This window comes from Vigna unguiculata, chromosome 6 (assembly GCF_004118075.2).
Source record: "Vigna unguiculata cultivar IT97K-499-35 chromosome 6, ASM411807v1, whole genome shotgun sequence".
NCBI lineage: Eukaryota > Viridiplantae > Streptophyta > Magnoliopsida > Fabales > Fabaceae > Vigna > Vigna unguiculata.
In genome coordinates, this window is record NC_040284.1 from 27,848,205 (window position 1) to 27,865,872 (window position 17,668).

Below are 17,668 nucleotides of genomic sequence, written 5' to 3' on the forward strand. Positions count from 1 at the left end.
AAAGAGTAATTGGTATTTTTTTTATAGTAGTAACTTATCATATTTTCCTATAATAATTACTTTGAAACTTTATCTCTTCATGTATTTTTTATGGTTTTTATCTTTTAATAGTATAAAATGTATCTAGAAGTTAATTTTTTAAAATAAAACGATTCTTATTTTTATTTTTTATTTTATCACAAGAGGGAATAATTCAGTACTAATGGGAGCACTAACCTTCTTAATATATTTTTAGCATAATCATTTTAAAAGTCACAACAATTATTAAAGAATTAATTTCCTTAATTAATGAAGGAAGTAAATATACTGATTATTAGTATTATACAAGTAAAATCCGTATGAAGACTACAGTGAGGAGGAGGCCATGACGGACTTTAACGTTTTGTTTTGACTGCAGTAGCCGCCGTCAATAACAACCGACCACTTTCCGGCGGCGCCACTAATGTCTGGCGGAGAAGAAGACTCCGCCAATCCATTGCGGTGGCCGTTTCAGTTCTTCGTCCGTACGGTGTCAACGGGGCGTAGCATGGTGATGACTGGTTACCCGGAAGAGACCGTGAAATCTGTCCTTGTGAAGATCGCGTGGTTGACGGGAATGCCGCTGAGAGAACTGAGAGTGATATACAAGGGAAAACAACTTCAATTGGAGAAGACTCTGGTGGAGTCCGGCATCGAGAACGATTCCAATCTCAACGTCGTTGGTCACTTGCGCAGCGGATTGTACCCGGCGGCGTCACGCCCTATCGACTACGTGCTATCCCTGCTAGCGCATGTGTTTACCAGCAACAACGGGAGCGCGTGTGCAGCCTTGAAGACCGTGAAGGCTCTCACCACGCGCCATTTCAGTCTCCCTGGTTTCGTGGAGCTTTACGCAGCCTCTAATGCCCCCACGATGCTGGCCTCGATCTACCACTCGTCATCTGGCGCTGATACTAGGAAAATAGCCGCGTCTTGCATAATGAATTTCATGAGTTGCGTGAGCGCGAAGAATTGGCAGGGGGGTTCCGTTGGTGCGGTGATGGAGTTTTGCAAGCAGCTTAGAAAGTTTGGGCGTGGAGACCATGATTATTTGTATCTTTCGTGTAGAAACACTTTGGGGCATTTGTTGAATACAATTGGGGTTTCCTATGGTTCTGGGAGTGTGAAAAAGAGGGTTTCCCTTCGCGATGTTTTTTCCTTTGTTCCCGAGCTTGTGGATTCGTTGTTAGTGAGTTTGGATTATAGTAAACGGGGTGGTAACACCATCCTCTCCATCACGGGGCCTTCGCCGGCAGAAGTTTCTGATTTGATAATATTCTTGACCCCTTTGAGGAATGCAATTATTCTGCAGAAGCAATTGTTGGGAGGTTTTGCGAGTGGGGATGATGAAAAATGTAGTGTGGAGAAGGATGGTGATCAGTTGCTTGAGGAAGAAATTGATTATCTTCGGCTTGTGTTTGTTAGGTTGTTGAGCAAAATGGATGAGTGTTTTCGCTTCATGGCGGAATACTTGGCGGGCAAGGAATCTGGTGGGAGGGGTTTTGTTCTCAATCACTCATGGTGTGAGTATCTTCGTATCTTGAAGGATTTGTATGATACTTCTAAAGTCTTTGATGGTGCTGAGGAAATGTTTTGGACAGTTTTGAGGTTTCATAAGAATATGCTGTCTGCGCTTGTTGTTGGGTTTGTGAAGAGAGGTGGTGATCATCGGTGGGTTCTTGATGACAAGAGTGTGACCAATTTTGAGTGTAGAAGGCACTTGGCGATGATTTTGTTCCCTGCTGTCGACGAAGGCTTTGACATGTTTCATGAGATGCTTATTGACAGGTCTCAGGTACTGGCGGAGTCCTTTGAGTACATAGGACGAGCGAATCCTGAGTCTCTGCGTTCTGGTCTGTTTATGGAATTCAAAAACGAGAAAGCTACAGGACCTGGTGTCTTACGGGAGTGGTTTGTTCTGGTGTGTCGAGAAATATTTGATTCACGACATGCTCTTTTTGTGTCTTGCCCGAATGACTGCAGGAGATTTTATCCGAATCCTGGTAAGTTTTATCTGGAAACCAAATTTATGTTATTTTCTCATGCTTACTGACTATTTTCAAATAGTGACAACCTTTCTTAAATATGTTGAGCTAGTGTTTAGGGGTTAAAACCTTTTTGTGCATTTAAGGGAAGTTGAGAGCTGAAACAAATCCTAGTTATTTATAAATGGCTTCTAACTTAAATGCAATAAAACAAATTGTGAAAACGAAGTGCTAGCTGTTGACTGCAGCTGAAGGGTGGCAAACATGGGGGTACGACCACATGGTTTAGTTGAGAATAGGTCTTATTTGTCTATTATCAGCAATAGTTCCTCTGGCATGTAAACGTGATCCTCTAATCTTCATCTTTAAGGGGCTCCATTATGTAGTAAATTTCCTTTTTCTTTCTGAACAGTACTTCTCTCGTCATTGCCTGGGGCAATGCGACACAGCCAAAACAGCTATGCAGTTCAGATTGGATCAATTGTAGGTTTTAGGCATCAAGTGATTGTAATCACTTGTAATGTATTTTTCCATTTACAGGCTCTGCTTTGTGATATCTGCTATTGAGCATCACTATTATGGGCCAGTTATTATATAATCGTAACCTTTTTTATCTTTCCCAGTGGCTTGCTATGCCAAAGTGTCATTTTCATCGGGAAAGTGCCATTTTCTTTTCCACATTGATGCCATCTTCAAACTATTTTTTTGTTGATTTTGGCTGATCTAAAGCGAGGAGATGTGTAAGTGAGGTCAACAATTTTAACCAAAACATTTTGTGAACGTGATCCACTTTAGATCAGTGGTAGCAGTAGATAGACCATAGTTTTATAATTTTACACGTCTCTTAATGTTAGACAAGCTAAACTATGCTTTTTCACTCTAGGCAAACGTATCAAACCATCAAGCAATCGAAAATGGGATAAATGTTCTCATGGGTAGTAATGTTGTTCTCCCCTGTTCCCTTCAGATTGTAGTAACGATGTGTTATTCATTCCTTTTATTTTTTTCAAAATAATTTGTTTGGAGTTTTGAAGTATATACATTCATCTTTTGTGATTATTATTTTTTCATTACAATAAGTTTATAAAATGTTGACACCTTGTCTTTTGGGGGGTGATCACTGGTCCAATTTAACCAACGAAGCCCTTTTTTCCAAAAGAAAAATATTTGGATATTCAGGGTATGTCAGATTCGAAGGGGTGTTGCCTAATGAACCATACCTTAGTTACTCCGGTTCCCCGGCTCCTTATTATTTCTACTATGTGAAGTCTAGAAGTTATCCATATTAAATCAAAATAAGTTTCAGTTATTTTAGAAAAGTCAAATGTATATGTTTCTGTATCCCATGAATTGTTATACTTATGTATGGCTGTAGTTTTTAGAAAAGTAAAATGTTGACCTTCATCAGTACCAATATTCTGCATTGTGTAACATGTCTAATAATTAGCATTTTGTTTCTAAACTTGAGTTCCCATTAGTTAATACTAGGTACCATGGTTGCATAGTGTTGAGTACTGATGTGTTTTGCTATATATCTTTATCAGTAGATATTATTAGAGATCTTTTTCTCAATCATGATTAGTTTCTTCTTTGTCTACTTAACTGCAGCATCTAAGGTACATCCTCGGCACCTTGAGTACTTTAGGTTCGCTGGTCGGGTTATTGCATTGGCTTTGTTGGAAAGGGTGCAAGTTGGTATTGTTTTTGATCGTGTATTTTTCATACAATTGGCTGGAATTCGTGTTACCTTAGAAGATATACGGGATGCAGATCCTTGCTTGTATAGAAGCTGCAAGCAAATATTGGAGATGGATGCTGAGTTCATTGATTCGGATGCATTAGGACTGACATTTGTTAGAGAGTTGGAGGAATTAGGATGCAGGGAAGTTGTCGAGCTTTGTCCTGGTGGGAAAAACATTATATTGAATAGTCAGAACAGGGAGCACTATGTTGATCTTCTCATACAGCATTGTTTTGTAACATCCATATCTGAGCAGGTAGCAAACTTTGCTCAGGGTTTAGCTGATATTCTTTCCAGCTCAAAGCTTCAACAGTTCTTCCAATGTTTAGAGCTTGAAGATCTTGATTGGATGCTGCATGGGAGTGAAGATACAATCTCTATTGAAGATTGGAAGGCACATACCGTGTACAAGGGCTATAAAGAGTCTGATTGTCAGATATCCTGGTTTTGGGAGGTGTGTAGGTTATACTGGTCTTACCTTTTTTCTTTTCTTTTCATTACATATTTTTTCTCCTGTTCTTTTTGAAGATTTCTTTACTAATATAATTTCACTGCACTCATTTTAACATTCAAGAACATATTAAATCAATTTTCCCTAATATGATTTTATTTTAGAAGCAGGAGTGGCTTTATTGGGCCGCAGTTATTTACTGCATGTGTCCCATATATCAGTCTCCGTTTCCATTTTGTCTAGTGTAGCAAAACGAGTTTTATTGCGTTATTGCTTCTTGGAACACAATCACTGTCTTGGCTATTTATAAAGTTTTTCAGCTTTCCACCAAGGCATTGTTTGCTTTGTTAAACCTCAAAACCACTATTTTCTTCCAGATCACCAATCATGTTCTCATCCGTGTTTATTTAAATGATTTCTCGCATCTAGCCTTCCATGATAGTTTCAGCATTTGATGTGCTATGGTATGTACAAATGTCTCCCATACGTACTGTCATGTCTCCAAATATATATATTTTTGTTATGAATCATAACATAATTTTGATACTCTAGCTTGCAACATATTTTTCCTGTGCCGAAACCTGACTAATAAAATTATGTTGCCGATTATCATCAGTTTGAGCACTCATTCAGATAGCAAGTAGTTTCCCAACATTATGAATCAACTGTTTTGAAGTTGAATTGCAGAATCTTGTTAAAATTTTGTTATACAATGGTGAATTCATCCAAAATACCTGAAAGTAGTAGTTTCATTGTTATTGAGATACAATAAATCTTACTGACAAGTTCTTCTGTCTTGTTTTACGTGGAAGTATTTCAAATTACTCATTATTTCGAGGTTTGATTGGAGTGCTATATTGTTAATTTCTAACATGATATTTTTGTGGAAAAAAACTTGGCAGATTGTTGGGAGAATGTCAGCAGAACAAAGGAGGGTTCTGCTTTTCTTTTGGACATCTGTGAAATATTTACCAGTTGAAGGATTCCGTGGTTTGTCTTCCCCTCTATCCATTTGCAGGACTGCAGAACCTGGCAATCGCCTGCCCTCATCTCACACATGTTTTCACCGTCTGTTTTTACCCAAGTATTCGTCTAGTGCTGTTATGCAAGATCACTTTGGAGTCATCACTCAAGAACACATTGCTAGTAGTTTTGGTATTAGTTAAATACATCAAATGTAGGTTCTCAATATTGTACATATTTTAAAGGGTAGGATAGGATTATTCGTCTCAAAATGATAAATTGAAAAGTCTCTTCATTTATGTTTCTCACATCAGTTCTGGATGCATTGCAATGGCAAGTGTTTATATCATTGATAATAATAAGTGAGAATTTCTTAAAAAGTGAATTTTAAATATAAACTTATAAGTTTTTGTATTTGACAATGTTTCTAGTTGATGATTTTACTTTATAGACTGTGGCCTTTAATACTTAATGATAATATTCACAATTAATAATTGTTTTCTGATTAACAAAGCAACTTTTAGTTTTTTTTTTTTTTTTACAGAGCATAGTAATATAGTGTTAAAAGTTCTAATCCATTGCCATGGAATATTTATTAGTTAAAATTTGCATAAGTTTTTCATAGCTTTACCATCTAGTTTCGAATTAAATATGTTAATACATGATCTCGGATACAATTACTTTTCAATATTAAGAGTTTAATGTGGATGGCAACAAGTTTGGAAAGGAAAACATTATTTCGTAAAAACAATATAACTTATAAAGTAAATATTATTTATTCAAACCTAAAGAAACACAATAACACACCATCACAAACTCATTTAACCCAGCCAATAAACATCACTCCTAAGCTCCCGCACCAGCAGCTTAGCTAAATTCAACACACGAGTCGTAAAATTTTCCATGTCATCCCTTGCCAAGCATGCTGATGTGGAGCCAAGTGTCGTGCTTACACGTAGGTATACCCTCCATACAACCATCATAATATAATAATAATATAAAACTAAAGAAATATAATAGGAGAAAGCTTTTCAACTTGGCATGCAAAATGGTAGAACCGATCCCCACAAGTAGGACCATTTAAACTTCTTTTCTTACTCACAGTGTCCATAGGTCTAAGCTTCAGTCTTCTCAACAACAGGAACCTCTTCCACTGCCTCACCGGCTTTGTTCTCTTCATTTGTGGTTGCTGCTTCTGTTTCAGTACTTGCTTTCGTCTCCTCTGCTGTTGCCTCTTCTTTCACTTCGTCACTTTTCTCTTCTGCTGACTTCTCTTCTTCTGCCACCGCTTCCTCTGTCTCCTTTGTCTCTCTCTCCTCACTCACAACTTCATCTGGAACTTGGTTTTCTGTTTCGTCTGGGGTTTCTTCTGTAGTTGTTGTTTCTGCTGCTGCTTCGGTGGTTTCCTTCTTTGCTTCTTCGGTGGTTGATTCTGGGGCAGGAACCTCATCGGCTGGTTGTTCTGGGGCAGCAACCTCAGCAGCTGGTGGTTCTGTGGCAGGAACCTCACTGACTACTTCTTCCGGGGTTGTTTCCACGGTCTTGCTCACCTCGGTTGTTTCAGTATCTTGCACTGTTGCTGGTGCTTGCTGTGCAACCTGTAACATTTCTAATTATATTTAACAAAGTCTTGTTCCAACCTTAACAAAGATGGATTGGAAACAAGAAAAACCAATAAAGTTGATAGAAGAGACGATAGTGAAAGATCACATAGTCACCACTTTGACGTGTTATAAGATAAATGTAAATCGTTTAATAGAACTTAGCTTATACAGTGAAGTGTCAACTTGGTGATAGAATTAATTGTTTTCCTTTTATTTTGAAGTAGATGCTCAACTTGGTTTCGAGCGTGTTAACTAGCTTCAACAATTAGTTGGGTTACGTTGGATTGAACTTTAAAGAAATTAATAACAATCTACTTATAGGAAAAAAAAAAAAAAGTTACGTAATAAATCGATCTATGATGTTGTTTCGATGATACATACAACTGTGATCTTTATACCAGAAAATGAAAACGAGGTCCACATAGAACTGTTGATCGCAATCCAATTTCACACATCAATGAATATTGCAAAGATATTGGTCAACTGGAAAAGATTCGTGATTCATACAAAAACAAATCAATGATGAAAAAAAAAAAACTATGGAACACGTTGATTCCTACAAATCTCGTGCAGTTGAAGTAGCCGATCGCAGTTATAATTTATGGATTTTATATATTGAGGTTATCAAATATCGCAGCAACAAAAACAAAGATAGATCGGGAAAAACAAAAGTGAAATAACATGATCAAGGTGCTTTATAATAAGACTAGCTATTAATTACCATCGCAAATGCAACGTATATATGTATAACTAGGTAGATCGCACCTCAGCACGTAATAGAAAACCAAACTGATTCTTTGATCGATATATAGTGAATAACACAAGAACAAAGAAAGTGAAGAAAGGGTTACTATGTTAAAGTTTTTATTTTCATCGTGTGCATGTAGGAACCATATAAACTACTGCTACAGACGTGGACCAGTAAAGGAATGTACAAAACCAGAGGCAATAAACAACGAAACTGTGTCTTTGAATTACCTCAACACTGGCCATTTGGAAAGGAGAGGGTGATTAAAAAAAGCTGAAAGTTGAAGGTTGGAGGGTGTGTAAACGAGCGAGGAACACAGAGAGAAAGAGTGATGGTAATTGTGAGTGAGGTGATCAAAATGAAAGAGGTTTATATAGAGCTGCAGTGTGATGAACAGTAGATGGAACTCCAAAGAGAGAGTGTGTGAAGTGTGTTTGTGTGCGGTGTGATCAGTTGGAAGAATCTTTTTCAAAAGAGATTGCTGATATCACTGACAGAAAATAAAAGACACTGGTAGCATGCCCAGTTGTCAATGTTTCTCCTTTTCATTGTTTATCTATTATCTCTGCAAAACAACATAAAAAAATATGTACACATAGATCACACTTACCGCTACAATTATTTGAGTTACGCGTATAAGATATATAGCAATTCAGTGAAACTGTGAGAGCATTCCTTTTAATGGTTCATTTTATCAAATACAGTATAATTCCTAATTGTCATTTTAGAATCAGCTTTCTCTTTTAAATTACTTCACCGTAAAAAGTGTTAGACTAAAAACGTTATTATCAGATTTTAAACCAAGTAGCATTTTGACCCTGTTTCAGAGGTGGGGTTGTATATGTTTTGAAGTTCTATTACTTCAAACCTATTCTTTTTTACAATTTTTTTCTTGTTATTATTATTATTATGATACCACGTATTTGATTTTATATTTTCTTTCTTGGTATACCTTACAATATGTGCTCTACGCCTCTACTCTTGAGAATGGACCCAGCTTTTCCCTAGATGAGAAAGCTAGCCAGCTAGGCACCCAAAATGGAGCAATCATAAATAATGGAAAACAAATAAAGAAAAGATATAATAATTTTGAAAGACAACAACAACACATGAAAGCCCTTTAATTGAAACCGTACCCAATTACTTCTCTTCTGTAGATAATTAGCATGGCTATACACCAACAAAATCGGGGCTCGGTTAATGGGTGTTGTACTGATTGAAGTAATGGTGTTTCCTAATTGTAGAGCTAATTAAATGTAATTAAATTAGTGGGTGCTTGGGAACTGTGGCATGTAGTGTTATGACGTTAAAGAAAAGAAGTTTGTGTGTGTGTGTGTGTGTGTTTTGGTTTCCCTGTTATGGTGAAGAGAAGCTGTTTAACCAAAAATTTAAGGTTAGAGAGTTTCGGTAAGGATGAAGCAAAATTTGAAAAGGACGTTTGGAAAAATGGCCAATGAAAAGGAACCAAAGGGAAGTAGGGCGGTGGTCGATGTGGGACCCGTGATGAATGGGCATCATTAACCTCCAAAATCCAAATGGAAAATGGTGGAGCCAGGTGGGAAAAAATAGGAAAGAAAAAACAACAACAGAAAGAAGAAGTTAATTGCGTGGACAACTTTTGGTTCCCTGAATCGGTCCATTTCCACTCTTCATAGCCTTGGGAATCCCACTTTTCAAAAGATTAAAACTTCACATGGACCCACATGCCTATGCTTTCATCTCCCACGTCACAAAATAAATTACTTCACCTCATTTCACCATACAAATTTAGCTTCTCTCCTTTCAAACCCTCACAGGTCTCATCATGCTGCTCTTCAAATTACAAAAAATTAAAACACCATCGTCCATGGATATTCATAATAATTACTGTTCATATATAGTATCACAGATAATAACACCAATTCCAGTTCTGAACGTAAGCTCAAGTATTTCCTTCTCCGATCGCTCCTCACTGTTTTAATGATGACTCAAACATGAATCATCATTCCGACATTCTACCGTTTTTTATAGTATTAAAAAGAGACACTAATGTCGAAACGAAGTGATGGGAATCCGAATTAGGCTTCGAAAGTAGCACAAGTTGATGTAGTAAACTATGGAGGAGAGTGTTTTTGTTTGTGATATTTACCACAAGAAAAAAAGTTAGAAGGAATTGGCTGTAAAGCGACAAAATTTAGCTGAAAAAGTTTAGGGGCGGTGGAGAGTCCCCACTCTAAAATGGACGCCACACATTAAGCTGATCTACTTCGTATCATTTCATACCCTTAAACCAATACAAGCCCGCCACGTGGATGCTAACTAGGATTACACCTTTGAATGTGTTCACGTTTGGCTGTCTCGGCTATTATGCTCCTCCCTCTCTCTCTCTCTCACATAGTAACGTGCAATGCTCGGTTTTCCAACCAGGTGACTGAATCATTCCAACGTTGATGACGTGGACCAATAATCGCACACCTCATGTGGGCCTTTCTTCTCTCGTGGCCCACTCCGTCGCAGATTCCCTTCCTGCGTCATCATGCTCGTATATTCTACTCTTGTAGGCTCAACTCTTCCTCACCTTTCTCTTAATTTATTCATTTTTTTTTTATTTTTTTATATTATTAAACACGTCTATTATCACACATTTATTTTTTATTTTATCTTTTATGAATTCGTAGTATATTTTATATATATTTTCGATCTGAAAAACCGTGGCAGTCACGCCTGTATTAACAAAGAATGAGATTATAGGTGTATTTGTTTGATAATAATAATTATAATTTGATTAGGAATGCATAATGATGATTAGGATGGGAAGTGGAATCAGAAATGGGTGCTGTTGCTGATGGTGCTGAGGTCAATCTTAGTTTGGTTTGAGACAGCGACCTGTGAATTCCCAGTTTCAAATGCTTTGCCCCTTTGTAACCACGGAACAAGAAAGTTGGCGAAATGCACATTCATACACAATCACTCCCTCTCTTTTATTTTTCCTATAAAGCAATAAATAAATCTCATCATGCATTATTAGGATAAAACAACACACTCATCCATATCATCAACTTCTACTATACTGTTTTAATTCAAAAACAGATATTCATATTTATTCAAATATAAAACAATAGTCAATTCTGGGTTGCTTTTTTTATTTTATTTTAACGATTTATAAATTTTTAAGAGCAATAAACAATAAAAGAGTACGTATTATATTAAATAATATAGGATTGAAGAACTTCACCTAATTCAAATAACAATTGAAAAATATAAATGAGTAGACTTCAAGATATTAAACATTTTGTTCTTCGTGGTGAGCCTAAGTGAGCAAGACTTTTTCATTAGTTTTCTACATATTTTACTTTTACGTGCTTAAAGTTGGTTTAGTAAGTTTAGAAGAAGGAGAAAGAGAGGTTATGAGTTCAACTCTCCATTAAAAAAAACTTAAATATATATTTGGTTCTATTTTTGTTGTTTTTATTCAATTTGGTTCTCATTTTTGTTTTGTTTTCAATTAAATTCTCATATTCGTTAAATTTTGGTCAATTTGGTCTTTTTTACTAACGGTGTTTAAATAGTTAATTTTTTTAACAGTATATGCCACATGTCAGCTTCTAGTTTTTTTTTAATTCTTTTAATTTCAAAAAAATTGTCCACGTGTCAAGTCACAATTGTGCCACATGTAAGATTGTGGTTGTATTATTTAGTTTTGGATATTCATTATTTTTGTTCAATTCAGTGTTTATATTTGTTATTTTTGTTTATTTTAATCTTAGTTTTTGTTAAAATAAAACAACTTTTTCCCTAGTTGAGACCAAATTTAATTTTTTATAAATATTATATATATTTTTAAAATTGAAATTATTATTAGTTATTTTTGAAATTCAATTATAAATTATTATATTTAATTATAAATTGAATATAATTCTTAGATTCAATGGTTAAATAGAATATAATTATTTAAAATATTATTAAAATATAATTATTAATTGTAATATATATTAACATTTGTAAAATTGACCTTTAAATCTAAAATATTTAATATTTTTATTGCATTTTATATATTAAATTAAAATCTAAAATGTTTTACATTTAAATGTTAATTTTATAAATATTAGTTTACTTTTCTAAAATATTTATAATATTTGAAATATTTTTAAATATCAATTTTAAATGTATCAATATTTTAGAATATAAATATTAGAAAAATAACATTTAACATTTATATTCTAATAATATTTTAAATAATTATATTTTATTTAACAATTAAATGTAAGAATTTTATTCAATTTATAATTAAATTTAATAATTTATAATTGAATTTAAAAATAATTAATAAAAATGTCAATTTTAGAAAAAAAATATTAGTATAACTTTTATAAAAGATATTAAATTTGGTGTCAATTTGAAATGGACAAAATTGATTCATTTTAACCAAAATTGGGATGAAAGTGAACAAAAATAACAAATACAAAGATTAAATTGAACAAAAATAACGAATATAGGGAATAAATTGAACAAAAAAAAAACACAACCAAAAACTGACATGTGACACTGACATTGACATGTGGCACAATTATGACTTGACACATGGACAATTTTTTTAAACTAAAAGAAATTAAAAAAAATTAAAAAAACAAGGATCGGACACATGACATGTACTATTCAAAAATATTAACTACTTAAACACGATTAATAAAAAGGATCAAATTGACCCAAATTTGACGAAAATGGGAACCAAGTTAAATAAAAATAACAAAAATAGGGATCAAATGTTTATTTAAGCCTAAAAAAATTAACAACTAACATTTGTCGGTAAAAAAAAAACCTAAAAGCTTATATTCAATTCTTATTTACATATTAAAAATGATTATTGTTTATAACATCTTACAAAATCATCTTTTGTTTAAGGTTGACTTGTATCACATTATTACAAGTAAATACATAATATTTGTGTTAAAGTTCCAATTGAACAATATGAATAAATATATAAAAAATTTCTAATAAAAATAATATTCAACCTAACCTAGCCGATACAACTTAGTTTAATATTTTAAAGGATTAAATATGTTTTTAGTCCCTTAACTTTCAGTAAATTTGAAAATTAGTCATTTCGAAACTTTGAACCAATTTAGTCCTTCATCTTTCAAAATACGTAGATTTAGTCATTTTAATCAAATTTTGTTAGGTTTATTTGATGTTTCGTACGCATTTCAGAATTATATTTGAATTATTTATACTGTTTGACACATTTTTGCTTTAATGTTAAGTCAAATACTATTATAAAACATGCTTGAAATGTCAAATAAACTTAACAAAATTTGTTTAAACTTATGAAATTCACGTATTTCGAAAGATGAAAGACTAAATTGATCCAAAATTTCAAAATGGACTAATTCCAAAATTTACTAAAAGTTAAAGGATTAAAAACATATTTAACCATATTTTAAAATACATATAAGGCAATTCAACGGTGGATTGAAGGGACTAGGAGAGCCGTGCTCCCAATTTTTTTGAAATTTTTTTATTTATATGTATTCTGAAAATTGATTTGATTTTTAATTTTTGAAATTAATGATAGGAAATTTGATTTTTTGGAAATTTTTAAATAATGAGAGTATATATTGAGAATTGATGAAAACTAAATTAAGTATCTTTTTATTTATTTTATAAAATATAACATATAATGCTACAAATAATAAAGTATAAAATTAAATTTAATGAGAAATAAACAAATTTATTAAGATATTTTTTATTTTCTCTCTCACTGTTTACGAGTTTCTCACATATTGTAACTATTTTAGATTTTTATTTGTTTTCTTTTCTTTTGTTTAAGAAAGAAAAAAAGAAAATTGAACACAAAATCATTTTTTTTTACTCTCATTTTTTGTATACTTTCTTTTATATTGAAGAAAAAAATAAATCTTTTTCTCAATTAATAATAAAATATTAATTTAATAATTAATGTTATTTTTTATCTTATATTTAATTTTATAAATATAGAAAAAAAAGAAATGCATCAAGGATTATAATGATCAATATATGGTTCAGTGAATGTGTAGCTAGAAGAATGACCCGTATAATTTTTATTAGTTATATATTATAATGAACTATATATGATTTTATACAACTTACTATTAAATTTTAATAAAATAGTATCATATTAAAAAAATTTAAAATATAATTATAAATTTATTAAAATATAATGTAGGGTTGACTTACGTGTCGATATAATTTTCAACTGGCTGTTTAAACTCTCTGCAACTATCTAGTTTACTAAAGTTAACTATATTGTCACTTATTACATAGTCGCTCTTCACGAGTGTCTTTATCATTGTGCAAATAAGATCTCAAACAACTAAATACCAAAATTGAATTTGCATGAAGTAAATTGTTAGATTTATATAATAGTATTAATAGGCTAAATTACAGTGTGTGCTTTTAATTTTTATTCACAATTCCGGTTTTACAATTATTTTTCACATGTTAGCCTTTGTATTTTAAAAAAATCACAAATTATTCAAATAATCAATTTTGAGTACATTAATATATATTGTATTCGTTTAAGATATAAAAGATATTTTAGGTAAGCGTAAAATATAAAAAATAAGATTAAATATGTTGTTGTCTATTAACTTTTAATTAAATTTGAAATTAATCTATTTTCTGTCTAATTTATGCCTCAAATTTTAGAACTGTGTGGATTCAGTTCTTAAAATCAAATTTGGTTAAGCTTATTTAACGTTTCTTTGCATTTGAATCCTTACATAAATTTAATAAAATTTGATTTTAAAGAAAGACTAATTTTAATTTTTACTTTAAAGTTAAGACCAAAAATATATTTAACCTTAAAAAATTAAAGGTAACGGAAATTAAATATCAGTTAAAATTGCATATGCTTTTAAATATGAAGGATAAAACTACAAGAAAAATGTGTGTGTACATCATGAATAAAAAATTAAAAAGGAGACATACTTAAAAGATTAAAATTAAATAAATTTTGGTTTAAAATTTGGGGTTTTAAAATATTCCAATAATCCATAAAATTTAGGGTTTTAACACATGAATTTTCTTGCATTAAGGAGGTATCAATTATTCGAATATTTGATTGGGGGCCATGCCCCCTATGTCACAATGGCTGGTGTCTTTTTTTCACTCTACAAGAAATGTTCCTTTGGAATGTCGAAATAATACACTATACTTTAGTTGCTTAGTATTAGTCCTACCAAAATATAACTTACATTACATGTCTTAAGTTTAGAGTTACTATGTAGTATTTATCAACTATAAGTATACTATTATGTACTATTGGCGTGTTTCAAATCCTTCCATCACAATAAACTTTATCTTTATATCATCAAACAAATAAAATAAAGAAAATAATTTTATTTCTTGATCATTTGGATTTTTTTTTGTGTCAGGATTGCATCAATTCCATTATTTTCAAAGAAAAATAAAAAATAAAAAATTTGTTAAATGTTAGATTAATGGCCAACATCATCTCCACAAAATCAGTTTTAAGTTGAGATTTGTAGTTCATTTATACAATAGGTTATAATTTAGTTCCTATTCAAAGTTGGATTCCAACAAATATATAGAACACTGTGGCGATATAGTGTTAAGATTTTAATTAATGAAATAAATTGTTAAATGTTGATTGTACAATACCATGAAAATGAAGTTTGAAAGTCAAGTTGAGGATTCATTGTAGAAGCTGCTTTTGGGAGACACGATTCATTTTGGAAAACGACCACTTGTCCACCATCGTCTTCACTCTGATCTTTCTTTTTGGAACTTTCTTTTATTATTTATCGATAATGTATTTCGCTTCATCGTTTTGCGTCCCAAATTAGCAACATACCAGGTCCCTTTGTGAAAGTTGGGACAGGGATAGTGTGATGTTCTAATAACTTTTAACTGTCGTGAATGATTGTAATGGTTTTTCTATCTACATTTGAATGCAATGATTCTGTGACTCTTAACACCCCAACCCTTAACCAGTTAAAGTTGGTTCTAGATCACACGTTCCTTCCCAACCACGTACTATTACGTTCTTTTTCGTTTACCACCATTGCACTGCCAGCTCCTACCCAAATTATTCCAATCTATACAAACAATAAGAAAAAAACAGACAAAAAATATGGATTAGTTTATTAGTACTAAGAGAGTGAAACACCATGGTTTTTAGGGACAACCTAATATATATTAATATGATGAATTAAGGTTCAAAATATTGATGGCCACTTAAGCTTCAACATGAGCAATATTATCTTTGAGTACGGTGGATGCTAAAGTTCCAACAGCAACAATTTGAGTATATAATGTTGTTGTCCTTTGTACTGTGCATTGCACGAAGTACTCAACAACGAACTTACCCAAATCCTGCTTCAGCATGCTCAACATTGGGTAACACTCAACATGCTCAATGATTACCGGTGAAAATTTATTAATTTGTTAAAAATTCGTAATTTTGGATTAATCGTATTTTGGAATGTATTTTCTCAACCAGTGTGGTTGTGACATTTAATAGCAATACCTATATGTTTGTGTGAGCTTTTAGAGTTTATCTTATAAGTGTGTTTTTTCAGAAAAAAAAATTATAAAAAAAAAATTAAAAACACGTCAACGTGGAGTCGTGGATTAATCATAGTAAAGTGAGTGTGTTTGGACCCATGTCCAGTATGGACATATAATGATAAAATCACACCAAATTTGTACAATTATGCAAATTATAGGTCATTGCTCTGCAAAATACAAGAAGATGGAAACAAACACGCTGGAAGTATAGTTTTATATTGAGAATCCCTATGATCTCAATTCAATAGTTGATGAAGAGAAAGTTAAGTTAAACTACATACAAGATATGTGAATAAAAAAATCAAATGAGTTACATACTTTACCAAAAAACTGACCAAGAACACCAAAAAGGAAAAGTTCAATAAAGAATTAAATTATGTTACCAAATTTGAAAGCATGAAGGTATGTTATATAAATCCTTTAAAAGAGAATAAAGTGGATAATGTTGGACTTTTGTACTTTTGCAATAGTCACAATATAACACAAACACAAACATGCAAATATTGACATTAGGAACACTGCATATGCTCGTGATTATATATATATATATATATATATATATATATATATATATATATATATATATATATATATATATATATATATATATATATATATATATATATATATATATATATAGTTAGGAATCAAAGTGTGAGTTTAAATTCTACATTGGATAGAAATGAGAAAGTAAAACACTATATAAGAATAAAGACCAATAAATTCACTGTTTTAAGGTTTTTGTTGAGAGTGATATTAATGTCTGGACTCAAGTTTCATTAAGTTTGCATTCAATGAATCCAATATTTTTCTATTGATTTTCAAACATACACTTAGTGTTTGCTTCTTATGCTCTAACTTTCAACTTCTTGATTCGCAATATGTTTTAACCTCATTGACCTTTCTCTAATACTAGAATTTCTCACATAAAGTAAATTTTTTTTGTCATTTTTTCTAAAAATTTTAATAATTCTTTCTTAAATAATTATTTTCTACAAAATTATAAAATTTGCAAATATTTCTTATATATTTTTTAAAAAGTGTTTTATAAAAAATATTTTTTAAAATAATTGATAATTATTTTTTGTAAATTTTGTTTTGTAATAAAATTTATAAATATTTTTTATGAAAAAATTTTAAAATAAAATTAACAAAAAAATCTGAGGTTTTTTAATAGTAGTCCCTTCCCTTCTTTCCAATAGTTTGATCTATGTTTCACACATTATGATATAGGAAGAAGAGAGATAAGTGACAAATACTAATCGAGAGTATGTGATGTTGAGTTGAGGTGTCTATATATAAATAGCTAAAAATGTTTTGTGGATTTTATTGAATTTCATGTTTTGAAATGTGAAGATAAATATTTTATGAAGATGAATTTTAGCCATCCCTTTACACTCTGGTTGGCGTTCGATTACGGAAATAATGATGGGCTTTAACTCGCTCTAGATCCTCAACAACCTAAACTGGGAAATCGATGCCAAATTACCACAACTTACTCAAATTCATGCAAATAGTACCATCTTTCTACTACCTAAAAAGCCTTATTCTAACACGCTAGCCACCCCAAATTGATTTCTCAAGGTTAGTGGGTATCCCTATAATCCAATA

At 31.9% G+C, this 17,668-nt stretch overlaps 2 protein-coding genes across 2 annotated transcripts; one reads left to right on the forward strand and one right to left on the reverse strand.

Annotated features, from left to right (window-relative positions):
• Nucleotides 1-309: 309 nt before the first annotated feature.
• Nucleotides 310-5,538, forward strand: LOC114186674 (E3 ubiquitin-protein ligase UPL5-like). The gene is made up of 3 exons (XM_028074650.1): nucleotides 310-2,021; nucleotides 3,612-4,198; nucleotides 5,098-5,538. Exons 1-3 carry the CDS (start codon nucleotides 443-445, stop codon nucleotides 5,359-5,361), a joined length of 2,430 nt encoding a protein of 809 aa, XP_027930451.1. The 5' UTR covers nucleotides 310-442; the 3' UTR covers nucleotides 5,362-5,538.
• A 373-nt stretch (nucleotides 5,539-5,911) lies between these two features.
• LOC114187734 (cytochrome c1-like) lies at nucleotides 5,912-7,975 on the reverse strand. Its single transcript, XM_028076074.1, has 2 exons — nucleotides 7,741-7,975; nucleotides 5,912-6,756 (listed from the first exon to the last, which is right to left on the reverse strand). Exons 1-2 carry the CDS (start codon nucleotides 7,753-7,755, stop codon nucleotides 6,274-6,276), a joined length of 498 nt encoding a protein of 165 aa, XP_027931875.1. The 5' UTR covers nucleotides 7,756-7,975; the 3' UTR covers nucleotides 5,912-6,273.
• Nucleotides 7,976-17,668: the final 9,693 nt, after the last annotated feature.

Bases quoted from the DNA above. Each gene is read 5' to 3' on its own strand.
- LOC114186674 (XM_028074650.1), top strand. From the start codon at position 443: ATGTCTGGCGGAGAAGAAGACTCCGCCAATCCATTGCGGTGGCCGTTT. The intron at 2,022-3,611 runs GTAAGTTTTATC...ACTTAACTGCAG, and splicing joins GAGATTTTATCCGAATCCTG to CATCTAAGGTACATCCTCGG. The intron at 4,199-5,097 runs GTGTGTAGGTTA...AAAACTTGGCAG, and splicing joins AGATATCCTGGTTTTGGGAG to ATTGTTGGGAGAATGTCAGC.